At 38.4% G+C, this 14,312-nt stretch overlaps 1 protein-coding gene across 4 annotated transcripts; it reads right to left on the reverse strand.

The window, feature by feature from the left end:
* Positions 1–945: 945 nt before the first annotated feature.
* CEP15 (centrosomal protein 15) lies at positions 946–14,083 on the reverse strand. Of its 4 annotated transcripts, none has more exons than XM_004176941.6 (5): positions 13,936–14,083; positions 12,555–12,635; positions 11,716–11,839; positions 6,959–7,033; positions 946–4,425 (listed from the first exon to the last, which is right to left on the reverse strand). In XM_004176941.6, exons 2-5 carry the CDS (start codon positions 12,605–12,607, stop codon positions 4,282–4,284), a joined length of 396 nt encoding a protein of 131 aa, XP_004176989.2. In that variant the 5' UTR covers positions 12,608–12,635; positions 13,936–14,083; the 3' UTR covers positions 946–4,281. The 4 variants fall into 4 exon arrangements, with proteins under 4 accessions (XP_004176989.2, XP_072790822.1, XP_072790821.1 ...); XM_072934721.1 differs by lacking the exon at positions 13,936–14,083 and adding an exon at positions 13,574–13,816; XM_072934720.1 differs by lacking the exon at positions 13,936–14,083 and adding an exon at positions 13,548–13,816.
* Between the last annotated feature and the right edge of the window lie 229 nt (positions 14,084–14,312).

The raw sequence follows: 14,312 nt of genomic DNA on the forward strand, positions 1-14,312 counted from the left end.
GAGCTCCGTGAATGAAGCTATTGGAACACAGACGAACTAAATGGGTAAAGAAAGGCAAGTCTGGTTACCAAAATTACATTTCTCATTTCCCATTCACCGCAGTGAGGCAGGTACTTATTTACTGCGGCTTCAAGCTACGATAATTAGTAAAGGAGACTGTAATTTACCTAAAGGAAGGCAATTTTCCCCTTTTATTAATTTACAATAGATTTGTAAAATAATCTTACAGCAGCTGGTTCTGCTCGAATCTGTTTCAAAAGTGTGATGTAAATACTGTCTCACACTATTTTGTTGCTTATTAGGGCTTTCTGGTAGGTGATACGACTGAGAGTGAGGAGAAAGAACACCACACATTTATTTTTAAGATTATCATCACAGCGATAAAACTTACGGGAAGAAGTGAGCATACTTTCTATGCGTATGCGTTAAAAACACACGTATTCAAAGTAAGTCAAATGCAAAAGCTACAACTGGACCGCTACAAACACAGCGGGTACAGCTTAGCGCATTTTCAAGAGCTGTTTTAACTGTGTTTAAAAGGAGTAGCAAATTCCCAAATTAAATCACCCTATTTATAGCAAAGACAAAGAGTTTCACACAGCAGGAGGATATACTAAAGAACCATTTCCCCCACCTGTTTCCTTAGCAAGGGTTTAAGTATCTATATCTACATCTTTCTAGTAATCACATATCTGAAGTAATTTAGCTCACACATTATGAAACAATAGGTAGAATGAAAATAATATATCTGGGATATCTGGGATTCATTACATTTGGATTTTTTATCAGTAAACTTCTGAGATTTTAATCTTCACTGAGCAGATTAATATTTCATATCAGAGTCAGAGGAAAACAAACACCATACCTAAGCAAAGTATTTATCACTGGCCTACTCGCTGCTCACACTTGGCTGCAGCAGGCAACAACTTACATCCAACTCACCCATGGAATGCAACACTGATCAAAGCTTTATTTCAACTATAACACAGTATATCCATGGATTATAATCCTTGAGCAAACAGAATATCACAGTAATGAAGACCTTAGCATTACAAATATGTTAAAACAGCTTGCATTTGGGGTGATATTTAAGGTCAAGTTGTATCTGAACACAAGTATTAAAATATTATGAAAATTACCATTATGGAGTAAATAATGTTTTCTTTCAGATATAACCTCTAAAAGTACATTCCATTTTAAATTCGGTTTTCTTATTTTTCACTACCAGCAAACTCAAACTGAGCATCTACATCCCCAACCTGCTCTATGTGTGAATGAAAAAGACAGAAATTAAGAACTATAAGCTCAGCCTAAAAATTAGCTCCCAACTTCTATTGAAATATGACCCTGAATAAGTACAATCAAGAGTATTAATACAATCATAGTGTCAGATATGCATCTAAACCAATTTACTATTTCAACTGTACTCTCAAATTAAATTAATAGGCTTGTGAAAGATTCTGCAGAGTAAGAAATTTCTTATGCTAGGGAAAAGTAACATGCCTTGCCTTCTGCTCCTGCCCCCACAGCCAGAATAACTGAGAAAGCAAAAAGCTTGGGAATGTGATGGTAGAGGTGACAAGATGGGTGAACAGGCTGTGCTCCTGGGTTAGTATTGGGGTTACTCATCTGTGCATTAACCTAGAAAAGTATGATTAATTATTTCTTCTTGCAAGATACTACAAGATTAATTTACAAACAGGAAAACCTTTGGGTTTTCTCACTGCTCTTTTCTCAATTGCTGCCCCCCACCTATCAGAAAAGCACAATAAGCAACAGGCCTCTAGGACCACCACACCTTATATATACATATACTATATATATATATATATAGTAACACAAAAGAGCAAGCAGCAAGCCAAGCCTACAGAGTAACAAGTTTTCTCCTTTTTTTTTTTTTTTTGTTGTTTGTTTGGGTTTTTTTTTTTGTTTTTTTTTTTTTTGGGGGGTGTGGTGAGTTTGTCCTATTGCTTCTAAAGTGATGCTACAGGAAATCAAATTAAATTGCTTCTTTGAAGAGAATTTAATTTTACTCTCATGCACGCTGTGTGAGTACCGAACTGCAGCACAGTAACTACTCTAACCCTGCTTGCAGGTGCCTTTCATGCACGTTGCCAAATTCTCACCCAAGGAGCTGCCATGCACTCGATGTCCACACCCCCAGATCTCCTTCCAGGGGAAATCACCAGGGCAAGGAGAGCCTGAGCATCTGCACTGTGTTCCAGGGGTTAGGCAGAGGTGGGAGAGATAAAGACTCAGGTTATTTGCATGTATAAAGTACTTAGGGGCAGAGATTTTTGTTGAAGTGATTTCCTTTTGGACACAAAGAACAGGATAGGTCCTCTTTGTTAATAACTAACTGCTCATCCATCCCTTCCTTCTGAGTATCATGTAGTTTTCCCTTCTTGTGTGCTCAACCAGTTCCAATTATTTGCTTTATAAATGTGAGCTCTACTACTGTAAGATCCATACACATTCCCACTAAATTAGATTGAGAATCACATTGTGAGTTTACAGAAGAAAATATTACCAAGTTGTCTTTGTGACAGAACACTGAGTAGGTATAAAATTGCAATGGTCTCTATGCCAAGTTTTTTTTAAGCTCTCAGCTTGTAAGATGAAAGCCTAATTTGATATTTTTGTAGTTATATAACAGTTCTAATATTTTGTGACATTTTGTATTGTGACACTATAGATGAAATTGTCATCGGACTGACACCCTTTACTGTTTATTCCTTAATTACAACTGTTAACAACACTGCAGAGAAGCGTGCTAATCTGCCATCACATATTATGAAAACAACGTTATTGTTACAAACACCAACACCCACTCAACAGGATAATTCTAAGATGGCAGTTTCTGTAAAAAGTTATCAGTTTAATGGACACTTCAATAGAAAAAGTTTAAAATGAACTCCTAATATTTCAGTGGAAAATATACAACAATTTTATATTGCACCTGAAGTTTTGATTTTATTGTGTCAGTGATTCTTCATGATGCATAGGGATATAATGTTTTTTGAATAGTGGAATCTCTATATAGTCTGAAGATGCATAGCTCAGATAACTAGTAGACTAGTAATATTTGCAATCATTACATTTTCATACCCTCAGACACTAGCAGAGGCACTTTTTTCCCCCCACTACTTCCAGATTGAGGGTGGAATGATGTTGTTGCAAGAGATTAGATTTTAACAGTATATTGATTCAAGTCCAGGTTCTTAACAATAAAATAAATTAATATTTTAAATATTTTGTTGGCTTCTTTTGCTCAGGAAAGATAAACTTTCTGCAGGCCATGTCACACACCAGAAAGGATCTTCCACTGAACTGACACTTTTAGAAGTTCTGTACCAGTGAATTTTTCATACCAAGTTAGTTCAGTACAATTAAAACTCACTGATACTGCACCTCTGTAGGAGGAAACTGGGAAGCTGTTCAATGGCTGAAAATTAAAATATTTTATCTTCAACTTCGGTATATACTTTGTTTTTGGACAGCCACAGCCAGTTACCTCTCAGTTTGCTTCTTTCAAACTTTTCATGCCTCAGAAAAAGTTATCACTTGTAGATGATATCAGCAGAAAGAAAACAGAATTAAGAGCAGCCTAAGAGTAGCAAAAAGCCCTAGAGGTTTGTTTGCCCACCTGTTAGACAACAAATACAATGTAGGCAGAAGGAGGTTGGGAAACGCTGCCTGGAGTGAGGTGTATGAGTGATGAAAGTGGCAATGACAAAAAAACCAGGGAAAACAAGATGCAGAAATTCAAGTTTGTTCCTTCTACAACCACTCTCGTGGAGGCTTTTGCACAGATTCCTGGTGCTAAACCAAGGCTACTCTGATGCACAGTCTGCCTTTTCTGCTAACAGTAAATTCTTCCTTTCTGCCTCATCCACGAGCAGGCATGCAGCACAGATGACTGAAGCGAAGAAAGATAATGCAAGAATCTGTCTTTACTTATCGCACTTATATGTAGAAGCAGAGGATTAAAAATAACATAAAAACTCTTCTCACACTGAAAACCCAATTGCCTCAGTGGAAATCTATACACCAATGTTTCTCATTCTTGATCCTAAAAGTCCATTTGAGGATTGCTTCTCTAGTACAGAATAAAAATAAGGAATTGTACACAATGCAACAATGGAATAAAATTATCCTATATAATTATTTTTCATTTAAATTATTTACATTTCAGTTTAATGGCATGATATTCTGTTGCCCGATCTGGATGATCTTCTCTGTTTAAGTACTAAATTACAAAACAGAACGAAACCAAAATGTTTATTTTTGTGAATCTTCTTCAGGGTAGTTTATGCTCTGCTTTGTAGCTTTCATTTTCTTAAAGCCAATAGGAACTTCTGCTCTTCCTAAAAGAAAGTCTTCCCACTTGGGAAGAGATTCTTTTATTGATGCCCAATAGAGAGTCTGAGAAAGATATAAGAAAAAATAAACTTAATTTCAAAATTTGTGTCAGCCAGTTTAAAACAATATAGAAATGCAATGCATTATTAAATCTTACTTTAAGTGTAAAGCAATTCAGAAAGGAACAACATACTTAACATATGAAATTTTAATTCTTGTATGATACAAAATATCAGCTTGGAAATATTTCATTCTGCAGGACAAACTGTGAAGTGACTGAATGTGCCCTCTTGTGGTAAGCAACACATCAGTTTAGACCTTACAGTACCTTTAATAAACTATTTTCCATGACTATATACTTTTCCAAAAGCAGCTTATATATTTAAGTACGTATGTTACTGCAATTTCATTTTGCAGTGGAAAAAATGTTAGAAATGAAGGCTGCCCCTTTACCAATGTAAATTGAATATTCTAGAAAAGTTTACAGTATTTTAGAACTATAGTTCAAAATATTAGAGTAAAATTTTAGACTTGATAGTTCACTGATGAAGCAATCATATCCAGTATTTGGATCACAACTTAAAATAATAATAAAAAGGTGATGCATATTTAGCGAGTGGTCTAGGAGAATCACTGTGGATCATCTAACCCTTCCTCTTGTTTCACACTGTGCCTGAGTAATGAATATATTCTTTATCTGTGTTATTAAGTATTCATCCTTTTTGTGTTGGTATCCTAAGGATAACTGTTGTTTGTAGGATTTTTAGGAAAATTTTAAGTACCAGGTATCATTTTTTCCCCACAAAATAACATGATCTAAGAACTGTGCTAAGATAGCACTTTAATCCATCCACATTTGTAAATACTTATTGCCATTGATGCCCATTCAGAAAATTGTAATTTTGCAGTAGAAAACAGTTATGATGCATATGTAGTGATCATTTTTTCTTTACTTAAGTATATAATGAAGGAGAAGTGCAGCATAAAACTGAAGATCTCCCTGCACAGTATTAGATTCCTGGCTAATCATTTTGATCCTTACATGTAACTCAGATATAACTATGGCTCTTGCAGGTTTACAAAAATATTTTCTTCAACAGATTTACTCAAAGAATCTTTTTTGACAAGCATATGTGCTGTCACACAAAACTACTCCGACTCAGCAAGCTGGGGATCCATTATAGCCATAACTTTCAGAGTATATTAATACAGACACATATATGGCTGAGTGAAATATGCTCAGAAGTGTTTTGGAACAAAGCATGCACAAGGATTTTGTACCATGAAAGAAAGTTTTCTTTTTCCACTATTTATAGCACTCTTCTCTAGAAGCATAAAAAAAAAAAAGAAGCTGAAATAGGATCTTCTCCTTCAAATAGTAACTCTGTTCTCTCCAAAATTTCACCACTGCTGCAGAGTGCAGAGATACTGCAGCCACGAGCAAAGGCTCTGCAGCCTCCAATTTGTGCTGACTTTGCTTGATGAGCAGCTTCACACCTACCATTGACTAACTGACCCAAACAACTCGAAAGGTGTCTCTAAAGTCACTGAAGAGTCTAAAACTACTTCTGAACACAGTCAAGACAGGTTTAATGTTTAATATTAGTAGGTTGGCATCTTCCTTAGCATCATTCAAAACGTACAAGTCTTCAGGAAAGGATGTACCCTTTTGCCTAAAGATGTCTAAAAATAATACAAAAGCCACAGAAGGGGCACACCCAGTGTACACCTGTCACAGCCACAGTAGGCTATTTACAAAATGCACTGACAGATGAAAACTTTGAACAGTAACCAGAACAAGAAGTGATGCCTCTCCTTTAAGTAATAGCCTAAGCATGCCAACACTTGCCCAGCAGGTGTGAAGCTGAGGTACAATACACCTCTCTTCACAGCTGACAGTGCTGAAACCTGGCCCCTCGCCCTGCTCTGACAGAGCCCCGGCACTCAAACCAGCACGGGACACTCTGCTCCTGTGCCTTTGGGAACCAAGCCACACACAGCACACAACACAAACACAAACCACTGGGGCAGGAAACAGATGGGAATCTGCTCAAAATTTTTATCTTGAAGTAATGCTTTAGGGACTGCAGGCTGAGAAGAAAAAAAAAGAACCCGAGTGTTCCTGCTGCAGTACTTTTCATAAGCTTCCATACAACTCTAAAATAATTGATGTGAAATTTTCTCTGTTCGTGCTGATAAACTGCTGACCCTGAAATGTAAAGATGACAATCTGTGGTAAACTGAGAACGGGATGACCATATAAAATAATCCAAATAGCTCTGATATAGTAAACACAGTAATCATCTAATATTCACAATATTGATTTTCTATATTTGACTTCATTTTTAAATAGAAATTTGTATAGGCTGCTAAAGGCTGCTAAATATTTCCACCAGAATGCTCCAGAATCTAGGGACCTTGTCCCAGAATTTAGGTTCAGCTTGCTACACAGTACACAGGCCTTTGGCTATACCAGTCACTGGATTTTAAAATCAATTATTTTCACTTTAAGAACACGCTTCAGGGAAAAATAAAAGAAAAATATTTGGTAAAAAGCAAATGAAAACAAATGAAAAGACAGAGTTCTAGGACTTACTTCTAACTTAACAGTATCAGAGTGTGGAAGTAAACATGTTCTTTCTTGCAGCCTTTTTTCTGCTGCTTCTATATCCTAAAACACAAGCAAAGTAAATTTTAATAACAAGCACTGGGAATTTTAAAAGACAAATACACATATAAAGACATTTAAATTAACTAAATAAACTCATTACAGCTAAACAGCAATCAAAAATTAACACTGAAGTTCAAATATTTGTTTAGTCACTCTGAAATACAACTTGTACTACTTAGACTAATCCCCTACAGCTGCTAAATGTGTTTGCTGCACCTTTTTTATACAAGAGTACATTTTACAACCAAGTAAGACTTTTGCTGTAAACACTGCTATTCTCTCTGGACACCAGGGTAAATAGTTAAACTCTGTTGTATAAAACTTAAGGAAATAGAGGGGAACAGAAGATCTTTCTCTGTGCTGCATAAGACTAAAGTATGTATTCTAGCTACTGTAACTGTAAAGTAACTAGGCAAATTATGTGCAAGATCTTTACATCTCAAGACAAAGATGACTTGCTAATATGCATGCATAACATGTGCACATAAATGTAGAACTGCAGCAAGCTGTTCACCAGACAAGCTTGGATGACAATGCACCTCACATAGTTTTCTTAAAAAAAAAAAAAAATCAGTATTTAGGTTTCTGCTTGTCCAGTGGATGTGTGCTGGATTCACAGAGGCCCAAATAAATCTTTCAAAAAAGAAACAACCAAAAAAAATCAACAGCATCAAACAAATCCAAAGCATGCCCCCAAACTAACCACCCTCCCCCTTTAAAGTTCTGACCTGTTCTTGTGGGCTTAGTTCCATACCCAAACATTGAAGAGATTGAGTGGTGGGCAGATGAAGAGAGACAGAAAGGGACGTGGGAGTGGGGTGTGAAGAAGCCAAAGCTGAACAGAGTGGAGGGGGAAAGAAAGTATAGCAGATGGCAGAGTTGGGAGCAGAGAGCGGGTGTGAAGAGTACAACAGAAAAACTAAATGAGAGAGGAAATTCCCCAAAGGGACTTCCCAAATATTCACCACCACTGCTGCTGAAAAGAAGAGTGAGATTCTGGAGGAGCACATCCACAAGAGAGACCAAACACGATTACTCGTATTGAATAATAGCCAGTCTGAATACATCAATAAGTAAACAGTGTTCAACTCAAGTTTAGTTCAGCAGAGTATGATTAATAAGAGCAAAAAACCAGCTAAAGTTTAACTAAGTGACACATACTCAGATTGTTCAATTTGGTGTTCATCTTATTTTATTTCATTAATTCCTTTTACAGTATTCTTTTGTACAAAATTATAAACCTAATCCAAGTAAAATTGCTCCTCCCCTTTCTACAGCAAAATCCATACCACTGTAGGGAGCTAAAAGATGTCTGAGAAAGAGTAAACTAATTCTCAGATTTATCCAAATTCTCAGAAGCGGCAAATGGCTTCCCCTTCTCAGGTAGGAAAAGACTAATGGGATAAACATATAGAGGGAATAGGAAAAAGGACATATGCCATTTGAAATCACAATGTTAAAGTAACAGAGGTCAACACAAATTTAAGTGACTTAAGCAAGGAATTTCTCTGCTGCACATACTTAGAACAGACACACACAAACAGCACCAAATGAAGCTTTTATCAGAATGGCTCAGGCCAAGTCTGGAGAAGTTATCCCCACAACAAACCATACTCAATAAAGGATCATTCATTAATGTTCACCACATATTCCTCCATTGCATTTTCCTCCTTTCTGATTCCTTCTTCCTAATTACTGTAGGAGTTTTAACAGGAAGGAAGAAGAATATCAATCATTATTTCTTTATAGACTCAGCCAAGTAACTGGAATGTTTATGGTGCTAGGAAATTAATGTCTTTCAGGCAAGAAAGGAGAGAGCAGTTGTGCATATATGTTTAGTAGAGAAGGTCACTTTGGCATAGCCTAGATATTGGACGTGTCTTTTCATTGCCCACTCCAGTTTGTGTTGTGCAGTCTATTGTCATTCAGAATACTGATTTAATGACAGACAGTGAAAGAAATTTTTGCTGGAAGGTGTAGTATGCTTTAGAAAATAACTGGAACTACTAAAAGATTAGATGGCACTTCTTGTGTGTCTGCACAACTGGTAAGGTTTGTAGGAAAAATAAATCCCTGTCATCAATATAAAAATAAGTACATCAGCAGTATAAACTTCTTTGGAAAAAAACCAGCTAATCTGATATGTCACAGTACTGAAAAAAAGAGAGCATCTTACAGTGCTTCCCCTAAAACCACAAGGACTGGAACAAAAACAATTCAAGACCCTTCCCCAGAGGTAAAATGGAATGCATGACACACACATTGCTTTTAGGGGACCAAATTCAGCTGTCACTTATATTGATATCAGTCTGGCACAATCACACTTAAATAATTCTGGAATTGCATGCCCGGGAAGGAAAGCAAATTTGTTCTAAATTACCTTTCCAGTACTAATTACTATATAGCATACTCTTTCTTTTCTATTTCATGTTACAAGCTGTTGCACAGTAATACATATTTCTAAACACAAGAAATATCACTGAGAAACAAATGTCATAAATTAGATTACAAATACTAGTCTAATTTCTGCTTTTATTACGACAACATTATATAAGCACCAAATGATACAGATTTCCCTAATCTGCAGTCTCCCTCTAAAGACATTGAGGAAAATACTCTGATAATTATGCTAAAATGCTGAACAAATGCTTATAATGTCAAAATTTCAATTAAAAAAAAAAAAAGGTTAGTTCCTTGCTTCCTACTGATTAGAATTTAAATTAATTTTGAAATCTTTCCTGTGCATAAATTCCATCTAGCACAGAGAAAGAAAAATGGCTTTTGCTATGATCTATTACTGAAAACAACTGATTTTGCTTACACGCAGAAAACCAGAAATGCAAATAAAAAAATAACACTTCGTCATGTCCATGTATTTTTGAGTAGGCCAAATCAACAACTCTCCACATGGTAACTGTGAAATGTACAGTGCCTGGTATCAGGAACAATATTCTGAATCTGGCACATTAATCAGTCTTGTTTTCAAGCTTCTCATATATTATGCTGCATAGATTTTTTTTCCTGTTTTCTTCTGTTATCAAAAAGCATCTGCAGGAGTGCATGCTTGTTAAAACTAGGGTAAAATTAATAGATTTAAATTGATTTATGCTATTTTATCCTGCAACAGAATTTGTTTTGATACATATGTTTTTGCTTTTTTTCTGTACAAACACCAACATTTTTGACACTTGAAAGGAACAATTTTGAGGATGTGACAGAAGATAGCAAATATCTGTTTAACTGCAGAAATATTTACACTCTGTATATATCTGAGCTATTGTTACTATTTCCACTACAATACAGGTTTCAGGATGGAGAAATAGACTCTGCATTTATTGTGTTTGCCTGTATACATAAACTGAGAATGCAGTCATAAATACAAATAATTTATGAAACCCTAAATTCACGAATTAAAAATCTAACTTAAAATGTCTGTGGAAAATAGGAGTCATAATGGCTGAAATTACTAAATCAACAGAGCAGGAACTATGGAAAAAATAACCAAACCATCCATTTATCCTCAGCCTCTCACTGAAGCACCTACACTTACTATACCAAATAAAGAGGGGCTTGATTGCCTCTGTTCAGAATGTACCAGTTCACCAGCACAAGCTGAAAAATCTTTGTCACAGAATAGTTAAGAAGGCATTCCTGGCTAACTATTCTTCTTGTCTTCCCCTCTCTAAATAAACCTCCCATTTAAATACAAACTCTAAAGCAATAGAATTATACCCACCCAAAATGTGAACATTTTAAATCTGAACCAGGCTCTGCCAAAGAAATTCTGGTGACACAAATTAATCTTGTAATTTTCTGGAGTAAAACTTACTTTTTCAATAAACACAATACATGCATTATGGACCCTTAATAAGTATAAGCTTAAAGAAAAGGCACAGGGAGTTCAGTTTTCTGCTGCCTCCTGGAAAAGCAACGCACATTCTTCAAATGCATCATGTCAGTGGTCAAGTGTATCTCTTCAAACTCAGATGCCTGAGCTAGGGCTTCCAGAGGAGCTTTTCAGTAATCCAGTCTCTGTCATCAAACTTAGATCTTTTTAATTGCCTAGGAAACAAATCTTACCTGACTATTACAATAGGTATGCAGAACAGCTATGAACATTATTAATGTTCCCTACGAAGGGATGGAAAAACCAAACACTGCTTTTACAGATTTGCAAATAAAATGCTTGAAGTCACTCTACACCTCTTTAGAGGAAAATATTAAACTGAGAACCTCTTCCACAACTTATCACAGCCACAGCAGGAGAACAGCTCCTACCTTTGGCCCAAAGCACTGTAGCCTGGTCAGCCCATTTCCAAACATACCCACAGCGTAGAGGGGCTGTGAGTCCTGACAGACCCCTAAGTTCTCTGAGGCAGACATGTACTAGCATGTGTTACATCACTACTTGTGCTTAAAAAAATAAAAATACATAGTAGCAGCTGCCACCACGAGGCTTTTGTAAGAAGGGCACGGGAAATAGGTAGTGATGCCATCGGATAATAAAGACTTGTCATTTAATACTTTTTGGTCAAGTTCCAGAAGAGGGAACCGTATAGAAGAGAATTCCAATGACAACTATAGAGCAAACACTTCTCTCTTTTTTTTTTTTTTTTTTTTAATTATCTAGGCTACATAACCATGACATTTTGATGCGGTTCCTGGTAGTTGCAGAAACTTACATTTAAAAGTGCTGCATTCCTTTTATGAGCTGCATCAGCTGCTTGAGTTTGCCATGTCTTTTTAGTCTTTTTGTCTCTTAGATAAGTCTCCATCTGCTGTAGCAGCTCTGATCTCTGAGACAGTCTACAAAGGAAAACATTTTGCTAAGTGGGTAGAACATTTTGCTCAGGAGCTAGAAAATAACCTTTTTACCTTACCCAGTTTTCTCAAAACTATGGGGCTAATTACGCCGGCTGCAGGGTGGGTGTGCTGGGGGAGGGAAAAGGTACAGGCAGGCATCACCTGCTGTGCTTGTACCGAGCTATAACACTGCAAACAGCACTCCTCAATTGCTGAGGTGCTGAGAAACACTGAATCTCCCAGAAGAAGGAAAGACAGGGTGGGTTAGGGTGACTTGATCAGTAGTACATTTACTCACTGGCACGTACTAGTTGTTACAAGAAAAGCAAATTTTCCTGAATCACTGCTGTATTTGTCTTACAATTTGAGTTTACAGGGCAACAAAGAAGCAACTCTATAATTGAGGCATTGAGTGAGAGAATCCAATTACCTTCCCCAAATAGGAATTTAACAGTGACAGGTTGACAAGGGAGATCTCAAACCAGTACCACCATTGGAAGTCAAAAGCCTCATCAACCTAAATACCCTAAACGGCAGGCAAGGATGCTAATTCCCATGGTTCCTGAAGGAAGAGTGCCACCTCCTGGAACTCCAGCCCCTTGCTGAAGCACCACTGTGCTGTGCAGAGCTCAGATTCACTGGCTCCGAGGGTCGTGGACAGGGAGGGAGAATATCACAAGACCCAACACAAACTGCTGCGAGGCAGAGCACTACTCACATCTCCTCATGTCTTCTAGCAAGGTGAACCTCCTGAGCCAAATAGGATGACATCTTCAGTTGTTTGCCCCAGTTTTATACTCTATAAAAGGAAAGCCAAGTGAAATTAAAATCTTCTAAAGATGTACATTAATGTACACTTTACATAGTAAACAATTCTGGTTAAAAAGCTGCACACATTACATCCACATGTCAGCTATCTACACAAAACCTGCCACAAGGTATTGCTACAATTTGCTTTGATTACATTCACACTACTAATGTTCACAATATGTTTCAGGGAAATGCTACTGTATTCTAATAATTTACAAAAAACAAGTTTTTTTTAGTTTCAGATTCAGCACTGAGTGTTCTTGAGTTTCAGATGCATATAACCACACACATACTTTGTGCTTAAATAAATTGTCTTTTACTGTTTGTATTACTGATTTCTGGCTTTTATCACGTTACACTGAACAGAGTTATACTTGTAAACTACTTCTCATAGATACAGGGACCTGTTCATAGGAAACTATGTTTAGATTGTTTAGAACTTAATGGATTTTTTTCCTGAGCTATTAAGGAGATGCAAATAAAGATCCTACAGCACTTTTCAGAAGACTGAAAATGTTTTGGCTATTTTTTTTTCACCTCAGAGGTGACTACATTTTTACTTTGAGCAAAATTAAATAACTTGTCACGTGTTAATAATGTAAAAGGGTGGGAAAGCTGATCAAGATAATATTAGTTAAGGCCTCCTCACTATCACGTGTCACACCTAACTCTGAAACCAGCGATTTACATGTGGCCTCTGCTGACGCTGGAGCACATCTTCTGGGGATGTATGTTTTATCACGCTCTGAAAACACCTCTGTCCGCCTGGCCTGTTGCTAATGCTTCACCTTGTTTAACACGGAGCACATCTACTCAGCGTACTTCGTGCTCTTTGCGACAGGCCAAGCCAGAGCATCCCGCCGCCCGTACCGCCTGCTTTATAGGGGCGCCTATAGCTTACAACAGGAGCGATAAACCGGCACCAGCCTGAGCATCCTCCGCCCGCGGCACCGTGGGGCAACCGCTGCGCTGGGCAGATGCCAAGGCCTGGGGCAGCCCGGAATGAACCTCGGCGGGCAGACCCCGCATCTCCAGCAGCCCCAGAGAAGCCCCTCGGGCCGAGCAGGGCACCTCCACCCCACACCCGCGGCCACTCCGCCTCAAGCCGCGGCCCTCACGGGACGGGAGCGCCGCGGCCGCAGCGGGGCCGGCACCGCCTGAGCCCTACCACTGGTGAAAGAGGGGGGAAGGATGGATTTACGATCTCTCTGAAAGGTGCCATCCCGTATAATTACGGGAGAATAAGTCAGGAAATAAAAGTAAAATACCAAATACACTAGCTAGTTTACCTTTAGCCTCGCCGGCTTCGAAAAGCAAAGCAACCAACCGCAATGATCTCCGGAACGTCTTGAAACCCCCCGCCCTCACTGCCATGGAGACGGCCGGAAAGGTGGAGCCGAGCCGCAGCTTCGGTGGGCGGGATCAGGAGGGGGCGGGAACGGATTCCGCGTCTGGGATTGGAGGAGCGAGAGGGCGCGGGGCCAATCAGAGCGAGGGGCGGGAGCGCGGGGAGACGCAGCCGGGGGTCCCCTCACAGAGCTGGGGACCCCTCACAGGGCCCGGATCCCCCTCACAGGGCCCGGATCCCCCTCACGGAGCCGGCGGCCGGGGGCTGCCGCGGGTATTTGCGTTTAAAGCAGTTGTTCCTCCCTCTGTGCAAGGCACA

This window comes from Taeniopygia guttata, chromosome 12, assembly GCF_048771995.1.
Source record: "Taeniopygia guttata chromosome 12, bTaeGut7.mat, whole genome shotgun sequence".
NCBI classification, from domain to species: Eukaryota; Metazoa; Chordata; class Aves; order Passeriformes; family Estrildidae; genus Taeniopygia; species Taeniopygia guttata.

Bases quoted from the DNA above. Each gene is read 5' to 3' on its own strand.
- CEP15 (XM_004176941.6), bottom strand. From the start codon at position 12,607: ATGTCATCCTATTTGGCTCAGGAGGTTCACCTTGCTAGAAGACATGAG. The intron at 7,034-11,715 runs GTAAGTTTCTGC...CTTGTGTTTTAG, and splicing joins GGAATGCAGCACTTTTAAAT to GATATAGAAGCAGCAGAAAA. The intron at 4,426-6,958 runs GTAAGTCCTAGA...TATCTTTCTCAG, and splicing joins CTGATACTGTTAAGTTAGAA to ACTCTCTATTGGGCATCAAT.